Source organism: Vanessa tameamea, chromosome Z (genome assembly GCF_037043105.1).
Source record: "Vanessa tameamea isolate UH-Manoa-2023 chromosome Z, ilVanTame1 primary haplotype, whole genome shotgun sequence".
Taxonomy (NCBI): Eukaryota; Metazoa; Arthropoda; class Insecta; order Lepidoptera; family Nymphalidae; genus Vanessa; species Vanessa tameamea.
The window spans coordinates 6,733,630-6,753,256 of NC_087341.1; the positions used below are offsets into that span (position 1 = coordinate 6,733,630).

Consider the following 19,627-nt stretch of genomic DNA (forward strand, 5'->3'; position numbering starts at 1 on the left):
ATAACACAAGCTAACAAACTCAAACTTATATTGTTCTTTTGTTGTAATAAAAGAAAACATCGTTTGGTATTTTAATTCAGATATCAAAACTTAAAACAATTCAGATATGAAACAGATATCAATTTGGCAAAACATTTGTATAAAAAAAATATAAATATGCGTGTATTACATTTCAAAAGTAATCGAGTGAGTAGTTATTGACTTTTTTAACAGGAAAAGGATGGATACATTAAAGCCAAGTTCGAAACGTGAATTAAGGTCAATAACAAACCTGTTCTTTGAGTGACAAATGCGAAATGTATCTTAATTTACATTTTGCATATGTTAATAATTTAATTTAAACTTTTACATAATTACCTCGATTATTGTTGACAGATTATTGTTATCAAAACGAATATTCCTCGGCTGACGAAAATACTCGTCAGCATAACAACTTAAGCTTAATACTTAAGTCATTATTAACATTAATTTCACATTTAATTCTGAGAATCACAATACATGTTTAAATTGTAACTACACTCAAAGCATTAACAATTTTAAATGGGACTGTTACCAATGTTAATCATAAAAATCATTTATTTACAATAAAAATAAACGTGTTAAAATAGTGAATTTCAGCAGAATGGTTCCCGCTCGATTCGATTGGAAAAAATATCTACAATAATTAAATTTCGATACCGGTGGAGCAACTTATCAATCGAAGCATTTATACTTTATTCACTGATTTTGGCCTGTCATTTGCAAAACCTTTGATGGCTTTTGGCGCGGAATTTTATTAAAATATATATATATATATATATATATATATTATTATGATTTTTCTTAATAAAGTGTGCAAATTTAAAATAAAAGTATGTGCAATATTTAAAGTTTATCTTTTTAGTTAATTACTCAATTTAGCGTATGATTGTGTTTATTTGAATAAACATAAATAAATGTAAATAAAATATAGTTCGTAGTTGACAAAGTAATTTATATGTTTGTTACTTTTACAATACCTATTTATATTACAAATAAAATAAATAAATCCTTATCCTTTTTTAAAACATTTCCTTTCTCGACTTTCCTAGCTCGATCGGAGTTAACATAATTAGGGCACTGTTAGCAGATCATTGAACCACGAAAGCGGTCATTTTATAATATAATTTTCAGGACCGTTCCTACTCAAATTTGCTGCAGTACGAACTTTAAATATTTTAATTATATTTTCGTTGCAAATGAATATCAACATTCAGGTTTTTCGACTTCGATTTTTTTATATCTACGGGAACTACGAAATATTTAATAATTTATATTAATTAAATATTGCATAATATTTGTATTTAATTTAATTTTATAACACCAGTTGTAACTACTTACACATTAGTACAGTCGTAATAAATATTAATTATCTATGTACACGATATTACGTAATATATTCTACAAGAACATAAAATTCACGCCTGTCTCGTCAATAGTCTAAATTTATGGCGGGTGAAATTGCGTAGCGCTGCTACTTATGTAATGGTATTATAAACTAAAACCTTCTCCGAAACGCGCTGCATCTTCCGGTATAAGTTTATTTTGCTTTAATAGCCTTACATTTAGGTCTGTAAAAATAACCCGTCACTTCATTTACTAGTTAGTAATTTCGTCAGAAACGGACTATTCAATTTTTGAAACCAAAATAATAACATTTTAAAAATTATATAAAAAATATAAAAGTATTTTTCTTGAGTAGCTCTATAAATTAAACATGAAAGGACAATTATCAATTACCAAAATATGCAATTAACATATGTATAATGATGAATGCATTTTGCGTAGATCGAATGATCTTCATGGTCTGTCAAGCTTGGAAATTAGTTAATGTAGAGGCGTTAACACACTATAAGTAGTCTTGTACGATAACAGTTTACATCGTTTAACGAACATTCTTATAATTATAGTATTTTTATGTTTAACATAATAAATAAAACTTATAATGAAATTTATTTATATGTATATCAAGTAAATTCTTAATTAATGAGAAAAATTGCACCTATCTCAAAATTATAAGTATAAATAAAATTAGCTATTACAATACGTATTTGATAAAACGAATATTAATATTGTTTTTTTAATAAAGCATTTAAGGTTCATATCGCAATACAATACAACAATAATCGATATTATCACGCTTTGTCCTTTTTTAATGTACAATGTTGCTTTTATGTGTACGCATATAAAATCACACCATCTTTCGTAACTATTAACGCTTAATCATTCAAAAACATCATGCATCATACTTAATATATTAATGTTGCATAAAATTGTCACAATTAATACGCTTATTTAAACTTAAGACCACACATTCATTAGGCGCATTACCCTTGCGAAAAAAATCAAAATATATTATGTCATTATCAGTCACGTAGGACGCTAGGTAGCTGTTCCCCGATTCATGTCAGTGTTACGTGTAACACGAACAATAAAATCGGTGATGTCTTATTTAAGTATTTTTGTGTTTTTCACAAAACTATACATATGTAATATGTAAAAACTATATTTTGAAATTAGAATAATATTACTTACGTGTTGATAACAGTCGTTTACATTATTTTTTTAAATCAAATCAAATTTCTTTATTCATTATAGAAGCATTATACTTAATTATTGATTGTCAAATTAAACACTACCACCGGTTCAGAATAGAAAATTCCCTGACCTGAGAAAACCGGCGAAAGAAACTCAGCGTTTCTTTTTTGGCAATTTGTGATTATTTACAAATATTTACTACCAAAAAAGAAATAGCCAGGAGGCGATCGCTTCATTCTCAAGGTGTGCTATCAACCATGAACTCACAAATTGTATAAAAACCTTTCGCATACAAGCTTAAACATTTTTTTTTTAATTAGCTGCAGATGCAATTTTAACGTTTTCCCATAAGGATTTTTTTATGGCATTAGGACTGCTAGTTGTCTTTATCTATAATAGTTGAGCAATATGACCAAATATAACCAAATATATATATAAACATAATTAAAAATGAATTACAATGTTCAATAACTGCAATCATCGTTCAAGAATCGAATTTCAAATGTCCATAATTAATAAATATTTTTTAGTATAAAATAAACACCCGTCACTCTATACAACTAAATGCATGCAACCATCTGATTTGTCGAGCTATTGAAAAAAATATTAACTGTGCTTTAAATATTCTGTGTTATCATAACCACTGTGTCGTCCTGTGATCGTCTCTCATCCTCAAGCTTATCCGCCTTCTAGACATGCCACAGACTAGCGAACTAAGACTTTCCCCGTCAATGCCGCCAGCTGTCGTCGCAAAGAGCCCCGAAGCAAAAACTTGCAACCTCCCTGGATGTATCCATACAGGTAAATATTTAAATTAATCCTTTAATGGTTGGTGGGGGTGGTAGCCTGTAAGCTGTCGCGTGGGTACCTTCCACCAACCATATACTATCGCTAAATAATATGCTTTGCGTCTTGGTGTTTCGATGTAAGGTTGAAAGACATACTGCATTAGTAGCCACGGCGTAAGAAAAATGTTATATGAACATACTTTTATGTGTAGATAGATTCATTCGTTTCCATGAGCATGTATGCTGTGCACGATTCCTTCATCAAACCAGGCTCAGGCTCGTTCTCAAAATTTAACGCGTTAAGGTTATTGAAACTTGATATCAATCATATTTATTCTTGTTACCTTTCTTGTTTTACACCCGAAAATACCGTTACCCGAATCATAAATTTTAATCAAATCTATTTACTATGTTAAAAGTTGTAATAAGTAAGGTATAAGTGTGTTTAATAGAACGAATAATTATTATTACAATGAAAATTGCATTGTAATAGCGTTCCGTTGTATTCAGTAAGTAAAGGCCAAGATTCGATTCCCAGGGAAACAAAGAACCATTCATTGAGAATTGCAATTTAACTAGACTTTATCTCATGCCCTCATCAGGCTTATTGCGCACTTACTTATGTACATAGATCTAGCATATAGTGAACACTTCTAACTTTAAGCTAAGTTAAATAAGTAGAAAAAATATATTAATTAAATTTATAAAACTCAACAATTTTACTTTATTTGTTACTACTTACTTAGTTATCGAAATTATTATAAAACGAGAAGCAACAAAATATTACCTAAGGTTTCTTTATTTTGTAAACAACATTTATTTTTTAATTACTTTTTAATTCGTTAATACAAATTAAACTGTCTACGTGGAACATAAGTTTTGTTGTAATTTTAAGAAAAAAGTAGGATCTATATTTACCGTCTATTATGTATTGACCAACATGTTTATATGTATGTTTATATATCCTTAGCTTCGAAACTGCTCATCAACATGGATGACAAGGTCGACCCCTGTGATGACTTCTATGACTTCGCTTGCGGCTCTTTCGTCAAGAATACAAGAATACCCGACGACAAGACATCCGTCAACACGTTCTCCATAATCACTGACCAGCTGCAGGAACAAATTCGTGCCTTACTTGACGAACCAATAACCGAGAACGAACCTCGTCCCTTCGCTTTAGCCAAGACACTCTATCAAGCTTGTATGAATAGAAGTAAGCAAAAACTATAATTCAAACTATTTTTTTTATGAATCTAAATATTATATTATGTGTCACGTGACATTTTCAAATTGCACAATACAGAGCAAACTACTTCGTACAATAATAATGGAGAAAACTAATAATCAGACGATGCTATTGTGGCAAACTCGTTTGACACACGCAAGTATCGCGTGTGATATCATAACAGGAGAGACAGAGCTCATATAAAGTTAGATTGAGTTCTCACAGGTTCGTATGAAGTGTTTAATCGTGTTATGTGCTCGAGATGTTATAGTTGAGTTGCGAAATCAAATTATTTGACGGCATTGTACATCTTCTCGAATATGTATGACGATGAACTATAATAACTAGGCTAAATTATTCGGGTACTCAGAGTATACGAATTGTTGAGTAACTACATGAACAGGTAGGTCCAATTAGCTTTTTATAACCTAACAGTTGATTTAAGTCTGTACGAAGACAATCATTGGCATACATTTACTTAGTGAACTATTTCACATTACTAAGTCGCAGACACGGGTGAAAGTAGCCCGATGACGTCATTTCCGTTGTTTTCATAACGCGTGGCGTAAGAATAGTAACGAGTAAAGCGATCTGCAAAATTAAAGTTTTGATGCTTGAACAAATTTCCTCTTTAAACACTATATTGTATTTTCGTAGTGCAAATAATTATAACATATATTAATAATATGTAGATATTTATTATCGTATTTTGTAGATACTTAAGTGGTATAATTAATTTATCTCATAAAACATTTGCATTGTAAGATGTTCGACAAATATATTAACAACAACCTGCGCTTGTCTTATAAATGTACAATGTTTAACATGACAGATTAGAGATAACAAACGCTTCTTACTTATCTTCCTTCACTGTCCTTAATATTTGCGTGAAAAAATGGTACTCATTGTCATTATTTTTACAATTATATTATGTACTTGTTTAATGAAATATTTTCTTTAGCTGCTATCGAGTCTCGTGGCTTACAACCTCTACTCAAAATGCTTCAAAAACTCGGTGGATGGCCGGTGCTGCAAGGCAATGCGTGGGACGAGCGTTCTTTCTCCTGGGATGAATCTGTTTACCGGTTCCGCTCAGCAGGTTATTCCGTGGACTATTTCCTCGATTTCTCCATCAGCGTTGACGTAAAGAACTCCACAAAACGAATCATCGATGTAAGAATCATATGAACGTAGTTAATTTTAATATTCTTTATTATGATTGAGTTTTACTTATCTTACTTAAGTCGGCCGACTTGCGTATAATATAAATTTGTACCATTTAATAATGATAATTTTTATTAAAAGCGTGCTCTATCAGCGTTTGTAAATATAAAAAATAATAACAAAATACGTGTGAACACCCAATAGAAGTGATAACTTAAACTAATATAAGTTGAACATGCTTAAGAGAAAGGGAAGCCAGACAGACTGGCGCCGTAACGCGTTACGTAACGAAGCGGCTTACTCTCCTATAAGAAGTTATCATTTCAAATAAACAAATTATCGAATGTGCTTTAATTATACATTGGAATGCTCAAAATTTAATATTATTATGCAAAGGCGAAGTGTTAGTGCGAGCCATGCGAAATATGAATTATAGTTGTTTGTTTTGTCTTTCCATACGACGTTTTATATTAATTTCAGCTCGACCAAGCGTCTCTAGGATTGAGCAGGGAGTACTTGAACCGTGGCTTCAGCGACAAGCTCGTACTGGCTTATTACGATTACATGGTTGATATAGCTACTCTTCTTGGAGCCGATCGCTCCCGAGCCGAAGTGGAGCTCAAAGATTCGCTGCAGTTTGAAATGAAACTTGCCAACGTAAGTTAATTAGAGTATTGCTATTGACCTTTAATTTGCTATTGTGCAATTCATAATAATTTAAGTATGAAAACCTTGATTATGAGTTTTATTATCTCAGTTAAGTTCTCAAGTTATTGCAATTCAATTTATTGACCAATTCAAATTTACATTCAACAATTTATGTGATATCATCATATAACATTGTTATTTGAAGAATAGAAGTGGAAAATGTTTTTAGAAACAATTTTCTCTCATTGTATAACACAATATGTCTAGATATATGATATGATAATCACACGTGTTACTTTTACAATGCAGACAAGCCAAATCGAACTTAAATCAAATGCTCAGATATATCTTTTACTCTTTCTACCTACATTTCAAAAGTACCTACAATTATCAATACTTCAAAGAACAACAAAATTCAAAGAACTACTAGCAATGCTAATAAGAACAATCATCATGAGTCACCGTAAAATTCGTGAATATGTCGTCAGGTTAAAGTTCTGGGCCGAGCCAAGGTTTTGGCAGATTCGCTTAATTACTGGCTGACAGTAGTCGATTAATGTAGCGTGCAATAAACGTTCGCCGCGACTGTCTTACGACCAATTTGTTCTTGTTTACAAGTTTTACTTTCAGCTAATATATTGTTCAAATTTTTGCTTTTATTACACGACGCTTAAGTTTTTGTATGTGGTCGGTACACTGTGGTAATTAATTAACAAAAATATATTGACTTTGAGTTTAGATTATCCTGCTAAAAAATGAAATACATATCTTCGGCATCTGAAATTGAGAATTCGTATGATAGTAAACGTGTTGACAGGAACTGGTGCATAAATTTAAAACATTCTTTAACGGATTGGATGAGAAATAAATAATTAATTATAATTAGGTAATAAATGCTTAAAGTCAAAGTAAACCAATCGGTTCCATTCTGTATGTTAAGCAAAGACAGGTTAGCTAATCGCATTAAATACGGTTACTGGTCACCATCACCTACCCGAATCTAGCTCACCTAGTCTTATGTCTAATTTTTCAATAACGAAGGTTAATTATGTACACTACCAATTTCATATAATAAATTATACGATCAATAAAACCAGTTATATATATTGTATAGCTAAAAAAATATAGGAGTCCTCATAGACGTATATGTATGCTACAAGACAAGCTGTTCAAAATTAAATAAATTGAGTCACAGTAACGGAAAAGGGAAGAAGGCGTTCAGTGATTAAACCGAGACGATCGCGCAGATGTATCACAATATATTTTATCATTTTCTGATTGTCTCTGAGATTATTATAGTGACATTAATTGATTCACTAATGGTCATCATTATAATGGTATTTAGTGGATTTGGCAATCATTATAACAACACAATATAATCGATAATATTTTATGAACTTAGTGCGCAGAATGTCAGTACTAAACAGCGCGCCTAGTAGTATACATATAAGTCGATGGGCTTCGTTTATAAATTAAATTTTAACAAAAACATAATTATACTTAATTAATTACCTTTCGCTCTATTTTCGATTAATTTGATCAATTTTGGATACAATGATCAACTTAACCAAAAATAATTATGACACTCGATGTGAGCGCCGTTATAACTATTCAATTATTAAGATTAAAAATCAAAACCAAACGTAAGTACGATAAACTATAAAAAATAATTTGTACATATTTTAAACGATTAATAAATATTATAATGTTATGTTACTGATACCTAATAATATCGTTAAAATAATAAAAAAACAGTGTTCCACGCCTTATTTTTTTTAATATATTTTTTTTAAATAAATTATAAGAATATGATGAACTGTTTCGTTTCATATTTACTTGTTTTTTCCAGATATCCTTGCCACTCGAGAAACGTCGTAACGCGACTAGTTTATATAACCCGATGACGATTGCTGAATTGCAGCAGAAGTTTCCGAGGTACTTATTATTATTAATTTTCAATGACTATTTATTTATATTATCATTATTGCTACAACCTTTGGGATGACGACCAAAGTTGATTAATTTATCTATTTCTTCGGGTTAAGTATTTTTACCCAAAAGAATGTCGACCTCTGTATGGAAAAAAATCTTTATTTACTTTATATTTTAGGATCCCCTGGCTTTCGTACATCAACCGTCTCCTGGCCCCACACATGCAAGTCGGACTCGACGAAGTAGCCATTGTTAACGTACCAAAATATATATCCGATCTTGAGGTAAATATCTCTAAATTTTATGTTATATCATAGTTATACCCAACTTTCTTCATTAATAAAGTAAAAAACTAATACGAACCCTAATTCATAGATTGGGGATGTACATGACGCATTAATAATTTTAAAAAGGCTTAAATGTAAAACGCTGTCTTATAGAATCTACTCGAAAATACCCCTAAGCGAGTGCAAGCTAACTATGTGATGTGGCGCGTGGCGGGCGCGTCGGTTTCCTACTTGACTGATGACTTGCGCAAACGACAACTGGCTTATGTCACAGCACTTTCGGGAAAAACTGAACGCGAGAGTCGCTGGAAGGAGTGCGCGGATACCACCAGCGTCAGGTAGTCTCGTAACTTACTAACGACTTTAAAAATATTTATTTTGTTTCATTTTTAATAATTTTCTATCGTTTATAGTATGTCCATCGCGGTAGGAGCTTTGTACATCCGAAAATATTTCAATGAAAATTCGAAAGCGAATGCCTTGGAAATGGTTAATGATATCAGGTGAGGAGTTCTACTTCGTGTACTCTTATATCTACGTCAGTATCAAAATGTCTATAGTTTACTTTATCGAATATTTGTTGTCAACCAGGCAACAATTCCGCAAGACGCTTACGGAAGTTGAGTGGATGGATGAACAGACTCGTCAAGAAGCTTTAGAAAAAGCCGACGCAATGGCATCTCACATCGCCTATCCCCACGAAATGCTGGATAACGATAAATTGACTGAATTCTACTCTGGGGTAAGATTTGTAAAATGATAAATGAACTAATATTCTTCCTGTAGCACGGAAAAATAATTACTTTCGGTAAATACTTATGCTTTTGTGTTTGTGAGGGTTCCGGACATAATAAAACGAAATCCTTATTTTCTGCTAAATTTACTAATTTTAATAGCATAATAATAGAAAATTAATATTTGGCAGTTTGCTCTCTAGATAAGTAAAAAGTAAAAGAAAAGAAAAGTAGTTGACGTATCAAACGCGTTGTAATATGAGAAACATAATTTATTAATTTTTTTTATTTTAAATATTTTTAAGACATTAAACAATGAAAATTTTCAATCCAGTATTCACTTAAAGAGTAAACCCTATATATAGTGCCTCGATTGTTTACGAGTATACCTAAACGAATATCAAGTCCAAGTCGGTAAAATTCATAAGAGAAATAGAACACGAAATTCTCTCCACGAGACTTCGACAGTAACTCAACCGATATTTATATTTTATTGTTTCAACTTATTGTTTTCTCTTAGCTGGAAATGTCGTCTGACAAATTGATGGAATCCGTTCTGAACCTGACGCTTTTCGGTACCGAGTATCTATTCAGCAAGCTGAGGGAACCCGTCAATAAGACCGACTGGGTGACCCACGGCCGTCCCGCCATTGTCAATGCGTTCTACTCCTCCATAGAAAATAGTATACGTAAGTGAAACAATGCATATTATAATCAGTAAAGCTATCAAGACAAAAAAGTAATTTCAAATTGACGACTAGAATTACACATCTATATGATATCGATACTTTAAGAAATATGGTAATGTTGTTATTTTATTGAGGTAACCATCCGTTAATTAGCCGCTTTGTTTCATAGATATAAATGGTCCAGTAGATCTTTACTGAAGATCCAGGATTTAAGCCCGGGAAAGCATGTTTTATTTAAATTTATATTTACAATTCTTCTCTTGCTCTAAAACTTCGATAGGAAACCTGTGCATATTATGTCACACGTATCCACCAAACCACAGGTGAATAACATGTTGGAATAAGCTCCAATCCCTTAAAACGATAGGTCTTACTTAAACGAATAAAATGATTACTTGGTTTAGTTCAACTAGTAATAAAATATATATTAATAGTATTATCGTGTTTATACAGAATTCCCCGCTGGTATCCTCCAAGGTGCGTTTTTCTCCGCCAAGCGTCCGGCCTACATGAATTACGGAGCTATTGGCTTTGTTATTGGTCATGAAATTACCCACGGATTCGACGATCAGGTTAATTAAATACAATTTCTGTTTAATTTAAAATATATATAATGATAAATATTTACTAATATCATTTTATTATATTTTTTTAATAATTTGTAGTTACTACTAAAATTGAGAACCTTTTTTGAAGTCAATTAAAACTATTTGAAATTCTTTATTTTACAAAAAAAAAACATCTCTACAGGGTCGGCAATTTGACAAGAACGGTAATTTAGTAGATTGGTGGCAAGAAATGACTAAACAAAAATACTTAGAGAAGGCTAAATGCATCATAGATCAGTATTCAAACTATACTGTCAAAGAAGTCGGAATGAAGGTAAATATAGATAGTCATTATCATCTATATCATATGTATGTCTTTAACGATTAAATAAATGGTATTTATATTTTTATTTATCATTTTAGCTGAATGGAGTGAATACTCAAGGTGAAAATATAGCAGACAATGGCGGTATTAAGGAAGCGTATTATGCTTATCAAGCGTGGATTCAGCGTCATGGTGAAGAGGCTCGCCTTCCTGGACTTGAAAATTATAGCCCCAGACAGGTAAAATAATAACAGCTTACTATTATTATTATTAACTATTCGAGGAATTATTTATACATTTTTTGTCGATGTTGATCCATATTTCTTTTTTAGTTATTCTGGATGAGTGCTGCCAATACATGGTGTTCCGTGTACCGTAACGAAGCGATCAAACTTCGCATAACAACAGGATTCCACGCACCTGGCCGCTTCCGTGTCATCGGCCCTATGTCTAACATGGAAGAATTCGCTTCGGACTTCAAATGCCCACTAGGTTCTCCTATGAACCCAATTAAAAAATGCAAAGTGTGGTAAATCAATTTTGCGGTCTTAGAAAATGCTCTCTCGGCGCATACGGACAACAACAATACGGACCCTATCGATAACAGAACTTATTTATGACCTCCCACGGAACTTATATACATTACGCAGTTGTTACTCACTTTAAAGTCATCCGAAGAAACTTGAAGGGTTCCGACACTTTCGGCACTTGCAGTGTGAAATGTCAAATTGTAACATTCTGATACAAGAATCAATAGTGTTGACATTGCAAGTAAATGTTTAGTATTTACTTAATCAGAGCATCAGGATGTCAGTGCGGCTACTTCTGGTCTACATGTTATTGGTAACGACGGTGTGTTTGAACGCATTCGAGCTCACTGTTTTAAATGCATTTCATATATTGTTCAACATTGTCCTACTTCCGCATTGGTGAGATTTTAGACTGACCACTAAGATTGTTGATCGAAGGATAGTTATATTTATAGATTATAGACTTTGTACATCAGAAGTACAAACGCCGATAAACCTGATATATTACTCTCACCGCCCGAGATACATTAGGTACTCCTTAATTTCTATCTTAAGTAAGTTCTAAGTCTTATATATCTGGAGTCTTTGTGTACAGATTTATTGTATTTGGACACAGATATTTACATGAGTTCAATTTTCTTTGAGAAATGATCTCACACATCTGTATGCGAAGGTTTCATTTGTAAAAGTTTTTATTGTACTTTTATTTATTACATAAATATATTTTACGATCTTTAATACTGATTTTTTGATAAGTATTAATATAGCAAATTAACTTTGTTAGAAAGTCAGATTAAGATTAAAATATTGTAATTACAATAAATTATATGAATCAGTATTTTCACCCGTGAGCTTCCCTGTCACACGCTATTAGGTGTCTGTGAAGTCACTCTCGAAATGTTTAGAAAATGTAATACAGCATAATATACAAATAGGCCTAGTGAAGATTTAAACAAGTGATCTCCGAGACATTGTTTCCTTGTAATATCAATGTCTTTTCGAATTCAGTCACAGCATACACAGCATGCAGACCGCGCACAATAAGCCTCATGCTGTCTTATAAGAAATAGGGATAATTTAATCTTAGTATAAGTACTTACTTAAGTAACACTTTTGGATACAATCTTATTGTTGTAAACATTGGAACACCGATTATAAGGCGATTTTTATCGAACTCTGTTTTTCTTTTCTTCTCCTAAAACAGTTTTAAGGCATAAGAAATGAAACACCTCAGTAATATTATACTTTTTATATTGTCGTCAAAATATAATCATAATAATTTTACTCTGTAAACTAATTTCCACATAGTTTCAAACTAGTCATACATACATTTGAAGTATTGTTCAATAATTTGAAGCGGGACATATTTGAGGAATATTATTAAAAGTCGTTTATTTGATACGTTTAAGAATTATACATAAAAAATACATTCATGTTTTAAAAGATTTTATTGATATAAGAAAGAGTAAAGAAACATTTTTTAAATAAAAAAAAAATACTTTAATTTTCTAAATTTAATGTGACAACGGAATTACAATAATAATAAATAGCCTACAATTATAGAGATTAATAATTTACAAAGCTAAGTTGAAAATTTGATAAGAATATTATATTTTGTTTGTTTTTTTAATTTAAAACTATAAAGATTTTTAAAAGGCTATTTAACAACCAAATTCTGAATAGTGGCAACACATATATATATATTAAGAGATGACATTTCAGAAACATAAATATTATTTAACGATGAAGTTGTAGACATCGTTCTTAACGACTAAGTATTCGAGACAACTAATATAATAACAGTCGCTATTATTCCATTTACAAATATCTATTATTATTTATTAATACTAAGGAAAGCTATCGAATATTTTAGTCATAACTAGTTATTTTATGTTTCGGTTTATATAGTTTTGAAAATATGGTAAGAATCACGTTATACAAACATTAGCTTCAAAATTACAATTTTGAAATAGCTGCATATTATATAAAATACCGTATATAACTAGAATTACAAGATAATATAATCAGCACTATAGTAATAGTGTCTTTCATAGCATATAGTTTAGCTACACCTCATCTGATTCGACTTACCTACAAACTACGCTAAGATAGCTGAACTAAATATGATAATACTGTAAAAGCGAACAAGCTCACCTGTTTGCTCACTTAATCTAATCAGAATATGCGAGGATAAGAGAAATATGCAAATAATTCGTTGTCCGTCTAAGGATAGCTTACAGAACATTATGTCACATTATTCAAACTTTTCCTTACGTTTTATACAATATTTTAAACAGTCTGGTAATATTTTTCTTCACGATTCATTATTTAATCACAGGTATCGAATTGCGTGCAGAATATTACTCTAAGAACATTATAGATGAATTTGGAAATTTAAAATTCGACTGTTATAAACAAATTAAGTTTCAGGAGACTAAATCAATTTTAAGAGTTAGCATTTCAACAACTATTAAAACATACACTAAAGTAATATTTCAGTATCCAGTTATATAGTTTGGAAGATGAAAACTATTTATATATTACCTACGTCCTAACAAAAGTGAGGCACTAAATTTTTTAAAAAAATTCGATGAATACACCGACCGATCACAGAGTGACTAATAAAATACGTCTTATATTAAAGAAACATTACAACATGGTAGAAGGGACCGGACACAGGACTTGTCGACGTCACGATTACAATCAAATTTAAGATTATTGGGAAGATTAACAGCTTAGACTTATTATATGATTACATGATTATTATATGATTATTTTTTATTTACGTTCTATATAAAAAATACACATATTCATTTATATATATAAGTGACGTGTTCACACTACACTGATAAGTCGTCCTTTGTCCCTTCAATGTTTAACGTTGCGTTTCCACCAAAACAGTTATCTAATTCCAAAGAAAACTGCCAATAATAACACAGAATTGATACATTTTGCATTTATAACTCTAAGAGACGCGTATTAAAAAACACGAGTTATCAATTCAACTTTAGTAGAAACGCAGCTTATCACATAATATATATATTACATTTAATAATAAATAAATAATAAATATTGGACAACATCACATACATTACTCTGATCCCAATGTAAGTAGCTAAAGCACTTGTGTTATGGAAATCAGAAGTAACGACGGTACCACAAACACCCAGACCCAAGACAACATAGAAAACTAATGAACTTTTTCTACATCGACACGGCCGGGGATCGAACCCGGGACCTCGGAGTGGCGTACCCATGAAAACCGGTGTACACACTACTCGACCACGGAGGTCGTCAAAATTTAAATATACGAATCGAAATGTTTATTTCGTTTTTGGAATCTCTCTTCGATTGATCGTGAAAATAAATAGAGTGCTTAATATATTGTCTACTTCTAAATTTTAAATACAAATACTTCGTAATATATTTAGATCTGAGATTGATTAAAAATGCAGCACTACATAATATTGATTACATTTAATAAGTAGAAGATAGGATGATGCTATATGTCTTATTATTATACAGCTTAATATTACTTATCTGTTAAAATTACATTTTCGGTGGTAAAACAACTAATACCATCATTTGGTATATAAAAATTATGATTTATTAAATGCCTAAAGTATGGATAATATTGGATTCTACTTTTACTTTGTATTTTATAGTATATGTATGTATATATATACATAGTAGAATCTCTGTAAATCGAAAGCCTCGAAAAAATCTTTTTTATTCTATGAGAATACCTTAGCCCTCTTTACTTCGAAATATTCAGTAACTCCCTACAAGCCATTTCACGAGTCCAAATTCCATCTAAGTCGAAAACTCTAACTCGGACTTTAGGCGTCACCGTTGAAGTTCGACTTACAGATTTATATATATGTATACAGTATTTTTTTTTTTTTACATAAAATGACAAATACTATCTAATTCGCGATCGCGACTACAATAACTTACAATAATCCAAAATACTCAATATTTGAGTAATATTTTACAATTCATTTACTACGATTGAAAAGGGTTTGTGTATAATGAATTTTTAGATATTGTACATACTTAAATACTATTCTTAATTTTACGTTAAGAATTACGCTAAAAAGTATGATATATTTTGTTATAATCCTATATTTGAGTAACACAATATTTAATTAATATAAAATGGCACAAATTCTATAAAACGAAACTATTAATTAATGTGTTAAATTAATTAAATAAGTATTCCATAACATTTAGTTTTTCATCATACTAAGCCACAGAGTAAAATATTAAAAACGCTCTCATCTTGTCTTTTATTCAAGCTTAGTTAAAGTTATAAATTACTAAACGGTAGTCACTAACAAACTCTCTAATACCAATAAGTATTTAGCAAATTTTAGTTGGCCTATTATTAGATTATATCAAGATATAAGAAATAATTATTTGTCAAAAATCGTCGTTTCGTTCACAGCTACGTATGAACAAATGCAACAGAGTCGGATTATTTTTAGCTAACGCCTAAAATGTCAAAACCATAATAGTCATGTTTAAACACCACTTGACAGTAACGTCACCGTTGTGACCATCACGGTCCGGGTTAGATGGAGGATTTGTTCAAGTAATTAATATCCGATTAACAGCAAAAGACGTAAACCAAATCATAAGTTCTATATCGCGGGGTAAGTGTCCTGGCCATTAAGGGGGTCGATACTAGTATGTGAGGTATGCTGGACTTTATCTGCCTAGGCTGCTTGCCATGCTCTATAAAATTTGTATAACACACTCTAACTTGCCTACGGGTCTTATGAAAATTGCAATGGTACCAGTTGTAAATACAAACGTTGCTTGACAGTTTGATAAACAGTTGGCCCTCATGACAACAGGTCGGCCGAGGTCGGGAAGACGTCGGCGCTATGCGCATCTTCTTCCATCATAAGCGATCCTTTAACAGCTTCCGAAGAGACGGAGTTCCTACCACTGGGTTTTTAAATAGTTTATGTGAAGGAAGCCGTAAATGCGTTCTTCAGTATAAATACCTTGGGCATATAACGATAGATGATATTGAGATAGGGTGAGTTCACGCAGTGATGAAACATGATTGCTCTTTGCAACGTACTGGATAAAGCTACGCTCTTTTTTTTTGAGAATATTTTACCTATCTTTTTACGCGAGTTGTCTGCTGATTGATTCTATGCAGAAACGGTACAGTGCCCTGCAAGTCCAGTACAACAATGCCAAACATGATCGCGCACAAGTTTGCTCGTTGCAGTGTACTGGTTGAAGCCAGAGTCCTCTCCTTTTTAGAGCATACTGTACATATTTCTACACGATTGATCTATTGATCGATTATATGCAGAAACGGTAGAGTGCCCTACAAGTCTCATGCAACAATGGCAAACATGATCGCGCGCACGTTTGCTCATTGCAGTACAACAATGCAAAACATGAACGCGCGCACCTTTGCTCATTGCAACGTACTGGATAAAGCTACGCTTATTTTTTTTGAGAATATTTTACCTATCTTTTTACGCGAGTTGTCTGCTGATTGATTCTATGCAGAAACGGTACAGTGCCCTGCAAGTCCAGTACAACAATGCCAAACATGATCGCGCACAAGTTTGCTCGTTGCAGTGTACTGGTTGAAGCCAGAGTCCTCTCCTTTTTAGAGCATACTGTACATATTTCTACACGATTGATCTATTGATCGATTATATGCAGAAACGGTAGAGTGCCCTACAAGTCTCATGCAACAATGGCAAACATGATCGCGCGCACGTTTGCTCATTGCAGTACAACAATGCAAAACATGAACGCGCGCACCTTTGCTCATTGCAACATACTGGATAAAGCTACGCTCTTTTTTTTTGAGAATATTTTACCTATCTTTTTACGCGAGTTGTCTGTTGATTGATTCTATGCAGAAACGGTACAGTGCCCTGCAAGTCCAGTACAACAATGCCAAACATGATCGCGCACAAGTTTGCTCGTTGCAGCGTACTGGTTGAAGCCAGAGTCCTCTCCTTTTTAGAGCATACTGTACATATTTCTACACGATTGATCTATTGATCGATTATATGCAGAAACGGTAGAGTGCCCTACAAGTCTCATGCAACAATGGCAAACATGATCGCGCGCACGTTTGCTCATTGCAGTACAACAATGCAAAACATGAACGCGCGCACCTTTGCTCATTGCAACGTACTGGATAAAGCTACGCTTATTTTTTTTTGAGAATATTTTACCTATCTTTTTACGCGTGTTGTCTGCTGATTGATTCTATGCAGAAACGGTACAGTGCCCTGCAAGTCCAGTACAACAATGCCAAACATGATCGCGCACAAGTTTGCTCGTTGCAGCGTACTGGTTGAAGCCAGAGTCCCCTCCTTTTTAGAGCATACTGTACATATTTCTACACGATTGATCTATTGATCGATTATATGCAGAAACGGTAGAGTGCCCTACAAGTCTCATGCAACAATGGCAAACATGATCGCGCGCACGTTTGCTCATTGCAGTACAACAATGCAAAACATGAACGCGCGAACGTTTGCTCGTTGCAACATACTGGATAAAGCTACGCTTATTTTTTTTGAGAATATTTTACCTATCTTTTTACGCGAGTTGTCTGCTGATTGATTCTATGCAGAAACGGTACAGTGCCCTGCAAGTCCAGTACAACAATGCCAAACATGATCGCGCACAAGTTTGCTCGTTGCAGCGTACTGGTTGAAGCCAGAGTCCTCTCCTTTTTAGAGCATATTGTACATATTTCTACACGATTGATCTATTGATCGATTATATGCAGAAACGATAGAGTGCCCTACAAGTCTCATGCAACAATGGCAAACATGATCGCGCGCACGTTTGCTCATTGCAGTACAACAATGCAAAACATGAACGCGCGAACGTTTGCTCGTTGCAACATACTGGATAAAGCTACGCTTATTTTTTTTGAGAATATTTTACCTATCTTTTTACGCGAGTTGTCTGCTGATTGATTCTATGCAAAAACGGTACAGTGCCCTGCAAGTCCAGTACAACAATGCCAAACATGATCGCTCACAAGTTTGCTCGTTGCAGCGTACTGGTTGAAGCCAGAATCCTCTCCTTTTTAGAGCATACTGTACATATTTCTACACGATTGATCTATTGATCGATTATATGCAGAAACGATAGAGTGCCCTACAAGTCTCATGCAACAATGGCAAACATGATCGCGCGCACGTTTGCTCATTGCAGTACAACAATGCAAAACATGAACGCGCGAACGTTTGCTCGTTGCAACATACTGGATAAAGCTACGCTTATTTTTTTTGAGAATATTTTACCTATCTTTTTACGCGAGTTGTCTGCTGATTGATTCTATGCAAAAACGGTACAGTGCCCTGCAAGTCCAGTACAACAATACCAAACATGATCGCGCACAAGTTTGCTCGTTGCAGCGTACTGGTTGAAGCCAGAGTCCTCTCCTTTTTAGAGCATACTGTACATATTTCTACACGATTGATCTATTGATCGATTATATGCAGAAACGATAGAGTGCCCTACAAGTCTCATGCAACAATGGCAAACATGATCGCGCGCACGTTTGCTCATTGCAGTACAACAATGCAAAACATGAACGCGCGAACGTTTGCTCGTTGCAGCATCGTTTCTTTAACCAGTCTGGTATATTTGCCGATTCGCATATAGTATTCATACACAACCATATGTAAGCGGTGTCCATCCCTGGTGTACTAAAAATTTAGGCTTGCAAGAGAGGCAAGTGGTAAATTTTAATAATGATTTAATTTTATAAAACAATATTACGTTGTGTATTTACAAAAACTTATAATCCTTATTTTGTTGAAATAAATAATATTTTTTTTTAAAGCTCGTATAGCTTAATTTCAATGTAGATTTAATAATATGGAAATATATTTAAAATATATATATCGTACGTTACTTTTGAGCTTTACTTTTTTCAGAAAATAAATTAGTAAATAAATTATGCGAAATATACGCAAGAGAAAAATCTTACGATAAAAAAGTTTAGACTATATTAAAAACTTCTATTACTAAATAGAAGCTGTTTTAAAAAAATCTAATCAAATCTCTCAATGAGAACTGTTTATTAGCTCACTGAAAGCATTCAAATTACTTTCCCATTGCATATAAGCAGACGCCCGATTTACTTTTACATAATATAAGTCTGACTAACGTTTTATAAAAGAGCCATAGCC

The 19,627-nt window shown here is 32.7% G+C and overlaps 1 protein-coding gene across 2 annotated transcripts in view; it reads left to right on the forward strand.

The window, feature by feature from the left end:
• Positions 1 to 12,377, forward strand: part of LOC113402119 (neprilysin-2) — a 45,325-nt gene extending 32,948 nt beyond the window's left edge. Inside the window, exons 4-17 of one of the 2 annotated variants that reach the window (XM_026642259.2) lie at positions 3,250 to 3,357; positions 4,315 to 4,560; positions 5,534 to 5,745; positions 6,217 to 6,393; positions 8,234 to 8,319; positions 8,495 to 8,600; positions 8,757 to 8,941; positions 9,017 to 9,106; positions 9,195 to 9,345; positions 9,858 to 10,026; positions 10,480 to 10,598; positions 10,777 to 10,908; positions 10,998 to 11,138; positions 11,232 to 12,377. In XM_026642259.2, coding sequence (XP_026498044.1) covers positions 3,250 to 3,357; positions 4,315 to 4,560; positions 5,534 to 5,745; positions 6,217 to 6,393; positions 8,234 to 8,319; positions 8,495 to 8,600; positions 8,757 to 8,941; positions 9,017 to 9,106; positions 9,195 to 9,345; positions 9,858 to 10,026; positions 10,480 to 10,598; positions 10,777 to 10,908; positions 10,998 to 11,138; positions 11,232 to 11,432 — 2,123 coding nt within the window. In that variant the 3' untranslated portion in view covers positions 11,433 to 12,377. The remainder of the gene's footprint in view (positions 1 to 3,249; positions 3,358 to 4,314; positions 4,561 to 5,533; positions 5,746 to 6,216; positions 6,394 to 8,233; positions 8,320 to 8,494; positions 8,601 to 8,756; positions 8,942 to 9,016; positions 9,107 to 9,194; positions 9,346 to 9,857; positions 10,027 to 10,479; positions 10,599 to 10,776; positions 10,909 to 10,997; positions 11,139 to 11,231) is intronic. The other variant, XM_026642267.2, reaches the window with a different exon arrangement.
• The last annotated feature ends 7,250 nt before the right edge of the window (positions 12,378 to 19,627 follow it).